The 6,297-nt window shown below is 41.6% G+C and overlaps 1 protein-coding gene across 1 annotated transcript in view; it reads left to right on the top strand.

Moving 5' to 3' along the window:
* Positions 1-1,011: 1,011 nt before the first annotated feature.
* Positions 1,012-6,297, top strand: part of IleRS-m (Isoleucyl-tRNA synthetase, mitochondrial) — a 20,254-nt gene continuing 14,968 nt past the window's right edge. The window contains exons 1-7 of the mRNA XM_037416340.2: positions 1,012-1,237; positions 3,287-3,409; positions 4,051-4,201; positions 5,074-5,222; positions 5,700-5,749; positions 6,049-6,096; positions 6,202-6,263. Of these exons, the coding sequence (XP_037272237.2) occupies positions 1,052-1,237; positions 3,287-3,409; positions 4,051-4,201; positions 5,074-5,222; positions 5,700-5,749; positions 6,049-6,096; positions 6,202-6,263 (769 nt within the window). The 5' untranslated portion in view covers positions 1,012-1,051. The remainder of the gene's footprint in view (positions 1,238-3,286; positions 3,410-4,050; positions 4,202-5,073; positions 5,223-5,699; positions 5,750-6,048; positions 6,097-6,201; positions 6,264-6,297) is intronic.

The following is a 6,297-nucleotide window of genomic DNA, read 5'->3' as shown; positions in this document are numbered from 1 at the left end:
CTCTGAAAACTACGTATATTTTTACAACTTTTTGCAAAAACTGACTAAACAATTAACAACATATGTGGCTAACCTGGATATATAGCTTTAGTTACACAAAAATAGCTTGATGTAGAAAGTAGTAATAACACAAATGCGAAACATTATTCATTAAAAATTATGCGCGTGCGGTGTAAAATAAAACACTTAAAGTTAAAAAAGTAGGCAGTACACAAAAGTTTTTTAAGCCAACACAAAAAAAAAAATAGGCGTGGTTCCTGACAGCTTACGACGCGTTGTGGACTGGGGTAATAAACACGTGGACATATGAATGTAGCACTTACCACTCAACATATGTTTTTTATGCCTGTCCAGCAGGGACAGAAATTGTGCAGCGCGTGTCGACGTAGTGTATCAACAACGGGGCACGCTTTTCTGTGACCGATTGGCTACAAATTGCAGGACAGTAATCTAGTCATTTTTCTTAGAATTGTGCCCGCAGTAGCGATGCAAAATAATGTCCTCATTACGCAAAATTGTTCGTCAATACAAATAACTTTTATCTACTGCCTAGTCAGGTTGGTAGCGCCTCTAGTGAAAATTTTACATACTACTAAGCTTTTTTTAACTTTTTGCAAAAGGTGATTATTTATAACCACCTTTCCTTCCTCCGTGATTATAACAGTATAGATGGCTAAAGCTGGATATATGATGAATATGAACGTTAAACAAAAAGACTTGATGCAGAGGGTAGCAACAAATAAGCGCAAAAAGTATCAAATAAAAAAGTACGCGTGTGCAGGTTAAATTTACACACTAAAAAATAGGCAGCGTACAAGTTTTTCAAAATTAATTTTGTCTGTAGTTTTAGTAGCAGCATAAAGGTCGCTACAAGAAACTGTTATGTAACAATAATTGACAACGTTAAGAAATTGCACGGTGTGTCTTTTACAATAAGCAGTTTATTGCGAACTCTTTAGCAAGACCTCGCTCATGCATTCGCATTTCATCGTCACAGACAGCACGTTTATTAAGATGGCCGCGCCCATAGCAGTTCAATGTGCTTACTAAAATGCCGCACGGACTGACCAGATCGTGCTGCGTTTTCAGCAAAAGCAGGCCGAGACCATGCTTTCGGACTTGCATTCGAAACAGCGGCAAGATATCGTACAGCGGCACCGTGCTGTTGCCCAAGACAGGCTTTCCCCAGCGAATCACGGGCGCGAAAAGGTCCGAGAATGACGAGAAGATCGCGAAAGTGAGTTTCGGTTCTAGCTACGACTCCGTTTAGCTGCGAACTGCCGTTGGTTTACAGCGAGCGCAATAAAAGTGGACCATATTTCGCGCGATGCGTTGTTCCGATCACGACGTCTTACGTGTCTTGTGCAAAAGAGATGCGTACTTACGGTTTCCAGTGAACAGTCATTTGGCATGTTTGTACTTCGTAAAACCACTTCGACCCCCGCTACGCATGTTTATAGGACACCGCGTTGAGTGCAGTAGAGCTCAAAGTAAACGACATAGCTTCAAACATGACATATAATAATCGATTGATGAATCTGGTTTGTGTCGTCGCATTTATGGCAATTGGAGTAAAAAGCATTCTGCTTTCCTGACGTATGGTTCAACAACATTTTGCGCGCTGTTGAGCCAAGACTCTTCACTGCTGCAACTAATTGCGAGCGTTATTCAAGAATAAACTTGTCAGCAGAACTGCATTCATAGTAGCGCACGAGCTGTGACGTCCAAAGCTCGATAATTGTTGCGATGATGCGCCAAGTTTTATTTTATCGGTGTCGTTTCAACTTTTTAAATCTGTATATAAATAAAGAAGGGGGGGGGGGGGGGCAAGAAAGTTGATCCTGCTAGCTTCCGGTGTCCTAGCTGCGCTGTTATTTTGCAAACTGAGCGACGGTTGTAGACGAAGTCGGTCATGCTTACTGGAATATTTGTGTCGTTGGTGTAGTCCCGAGAAATCGAGAGGGGGGGGGGGGGGGTGAAGGTTGAGCAGCCTGTTTCCCACAATTTTCAATTTGTAGGTATGCGCCTTTTCATCGACCGACGGCTCCGTGGTTGTGCTGTTGTAAATATACGTGAACTCCCAAAAATGCACTGTTGTGACAGAGACGTCAGCCTCAGTATTTTTATGTAACAGTCCAGTAAGGAGGTGTTCCATCAATCTGTCAACCTTTTCAATATAGAAGCTGAGCACTTCCTTTTTAGAAACTGTTTCATGAACTACTTAAAGCTGACGTCACTGCTTCGGCAGTGCATTTCTGAGGGGCCATGCATATTTGCTACAGTCTAGAGGGCATTATTTATGGCAGCACCCAGGGAGCGTTCGTTAAAAAACATGCACATGCAGATGGCGGAGGGGTGCACCCTACCACCCCACTTGAAATATAATACGCCCCTGATTTGTGGAGCAGTTGGCAAGCGGGATGCTTTGATGAAAACGTATTCACTACTGCTTCAAAGCAGCTTCAATATATATGCATCAAGGAAGCTTCAAAAAAGATGTCAGGGAGCGTAACACGGCCAATTTGAATCCTGGGGTTGCACTTCAAATTCGAGATCAGGTTAGACGAGGAAAAGGTGGGCAAGTAGTCGCTGCACTCATCGGAAACACAAGATTTTACGTGGCTCGAAGCAACATCGTTCTTGAATGTTATCATCTCGTAACATAGCCCCAGGTCATAAAAATGAGGATGGCGTTCGGGGAAGCAGTCCCTCATCATGTGACGGGTGAATGGTAATATCTAAGAGCCAAGCGCGCGAGAGTAGGGAAGAAAGGTGGTGGTGAGGGGCAGTCCTGACACGGGCTTCACTAAGAGGTACCACAAACCGAACAGTAACCTCAAACCCGTCGTAACCACAGATCGCACCATATTTCCAACAGTCAACATTCATATTGGTGTCGAAGAAGTGTGGTGGCATCAGGGAAGGTTGACTTTTGAAGTTATCTGCCTTGCATCATGTTTTGTGATGTCTTTTTTTTTTGTAACTTTCCTCCATATACAGCGCGTACACATCGAAACAAATCTACACTCACGGACGATTCAAATGTTAACAAGTTAAGGTTTACTAGAACGTGTTATTTCGTATTTGTTTTCACTGCCACACTTAATGTTGGCCTAATTTCGCCTCACACAATTACTGTGGGGCCCAAAAAGTCTTTTGCAACCATGTAATCACCGATGCGAGCTTCTACTCTCAAGTTGTAACTTGTGAAAGCTGTTATAGTGTATTCTGTCTTAGTCCTGTTTTGTTTTTTCATGACTATACTTTCCTTTCTTTACGCTTGCAGCATGCATGTTTTGAAGACCACTATGCATGGCAACGAGAAAACAATACGGGACCCGACTTCATCCTTCATGATGGGCCTCCGTACGCAAACGGAGACACGCATTTGGGTCATGCTGTCAACAAGGTGACTTCCGCTGGCGGTGCTCTTTCCTACCCTAACTGCCTGAGCATTGTTTAGATGAGATGACAACAACCTAAACCAAAGAACTTGGGAGACCGAGATTAAGGGTAGAGTGTTCCCCAAAAGCACAGTCACAAAAGGAGCTAAACTAAAAAAAGCTGAATGCAACATTACTGTCCGGATGCTTACATTGTTAGCTGGATAAAGTACGCATCCAAAAGAAGATAAAAACGTAGTCAATTCACATAGAAGTTCTGGGGCTTAATGAATTGGCAAACCTTTGCAAGGTGAGCTCTAGCAAGACGCACCAAAAGTGGTGGTCCTTGAACAAAGAAGAGTCAGTCTAGCAAAAATGATAAAATTAGTCGTCAAGATATAAGAACGTCTGTACACAACCAGATGTGTCCGAAATTTACACTCATTAGACCAAGATGTCGGATTATAAGCTCTTATTATTTCATTTTAGTTATATCTGTTTTATGGCAAGCCCTGCCCCTAAAATTCAAGCAAAGAAAATGAAAGTTTAGTCATTACATCTGGTTAGGTACCCAGGGAATTCACCGAGTGTGTAGACCTTCGTAAACGGCTTTGTTGTCACCGATGTGTCGGTGGAAAAATATGCTCACATATGTGAATTTCGGCAGATTCTGAAGGACATCACCATCAGGTATCGGTCCCTAAAAGGCGACCGCGTGCACTTTGTGCCGGGCTGGGACTGTCACGGCCTTCCGATTGAGACGAAAGCCCTGACCACAGCCGAGAGCCAAGGATCGCCAACCGATGTTCGGTCCAAAGGTAGCCAAACTCAATGACGTATTTTTTTGTTTCACTTGAAAGGGATGAACCAGTGCTTAAATTTAGGTGCACAGTAAGAAATTCCCGGTTGTCTAAATTAATTGAGAGTTGTACACAAGCGCATGCGTCATGATCCTACCATGGCTAGGTACGTAAAACTGTAGGCTTTAATGATTTAATGCTGTCGGATACATTTCCTGGCTGCACACGTTAATTAAAGGTGTTGTGTGGATTGGAAAGTGGTGTATCACCGAAAGAACATTTGTTGTTTGTCCTCACAGTGAGGATCATTAAACTTACTCCAACCAGTCAATCACAGTGAGGATGAAATATTTATAGAGGTGAAGTAAGGTATATAGATTACCATATAACTATAATCAAAACAAGATGTAATGAAACAAAACTGCAATCAAAACTACAATCAAACGAACCGAGCACTTCATCTTTTTTTCTTTCCTTTTCAGTAGTCCTAACAGCCACAGACAAGACTGCTTTTGTTGTCCATTACTGCTACTAGCCTGCTAATTTCAAATTTATATCTAAAGGTTTCTTTCTGGCATTCTTGTTAAACGAAAATGATGGGTAATTTAATTTTAGTGCCATATCAAACTCCTGCAGTCGAAACTGAAACGTATTGTACCTTAAAGTTGTGTCAGATAAATTCCGTCTCTGCCAAGACTGCTTTGTCTGGGTGTACGACTACTCCTTCATACAACTAAATAATCAAAACATAATTTCTTTCCAGTTGATCTTCGCGTCATTGTAAGTTTGAGACCGTATGAACAGAACTGGTCAGAATACACTTACTGCTAAAACTACATGCTCAATTGTTTTTTTCCCCCTTTCAACGAACTCGACGTGAACCACGAAAGCGCGCAGCTTTGCGGCAGCCACTATTCAGAAGCAGATGAACTCCTTCAGGCACTGGGGTGTCATGGCCGACTGGACGAAACCGTACAAGACGTACGACGTCAACTACGTCACCAAGCAGATTGAGGCCTTTTACGATCTCTATGAGAAGGCAAGTCCTTATGAAGTCAAGATTCTTCTGAGATGCCTTCCTGTCTTTGCTGATTGTAAGTGTTATCAGGATAAGTAGCTGACACATCGGAAGTAAAATATAGTAGACTCTTGAAAAATACAAATCTCGCAAATGGAATAGCTGCTTTCAGCAGCTTAATTAGAACAACTGCCTCTTGTATGGTTGGTTGAAGGCTTGTATTCTGCGCCCATATTCATCTCTCAGAAAACGGAGCACCCGTTAAACGGGTGGTCCCTTCAGGCTCCTTTTAATGGGTGTCTGTAGTTCTACTTCCAATGTTGGAATCAAAGTTCAGCATATGAATTTAATCTGGCATCAACAAGATGATAACAGTGGTGTTGATGTTTTTGCTGATTTTTCTTATGCCAGCAAAGAAACATTACAACCCGTCTTATATTACAATCAGGGCAATGTAAAGTGACAACTGCCTCCTTTTTTTAAAAAAAAATATTACAGGGCTATGTTTTTCGAGACTTCAAGCCTGTCTACTGGTCGCCATCTAACCGGTACGCTTCAGTTTATGTCTCACCGTTAGCTACCTAAAGTGCATTCTTTAAAAATTGCATATAGAAGTCTCTTCCTTAGTTTCAAAATTTTCAAACTAAGGAGGCTCACATATGACCCATCTAAAAATAAGCACCTATCAAATCATGTTACAGTGTGCAATAATTGCCCAAAATGTCGTGAAGATTGTCGCACTAAACAAAAGACATATAAACGTATAAATTTCTTTGTAATTACCCTTAGGTTAGGTATGGTTAAAAGCAAGTAGTGTCGCACTTAAAATTTTTTTTTTCGCTTGCAGAACTGCACTTGCAGAAGCCGAACTCGAGTACAATGCCAATCATGTCAGGTAAGAAATTTGTAAAGAATTCATCACATGTATTGCGACTTCCCTATTGCAGCTGTGTCAGTTCTGTCTTTCATAATTTTTTATTTTAATTTTTATTCCTTTCAGCAAGTCTGTATACATTGCCTTCCCAATAGCACAAGTTCCTGATGCCGTGCAAAGTGTCTTGTGTAAGTGGACGTTGCTTTTATTATCGACAGTCCT

This window comes from Rhipicephalus microplus, chromosome 8 (genome assembly GCF_043290135.1).
Source record: "Rhipicephalus microplus isolate Deutch F79 chromosome 8, USDA_Rmic, whole genome shotgun sequence".
NCBI lineage: Eukaryota > Metazoa > Arthropoda > Arachnida > Ixodida > Ixodidae > Rhipicephalus > Rhipicephalus microplus.
The sequence above is the reverse complement of the archived record's forward strand: the minus strand, read 5'-3'. Positions and strand labels throughout refer to the sequence as shown.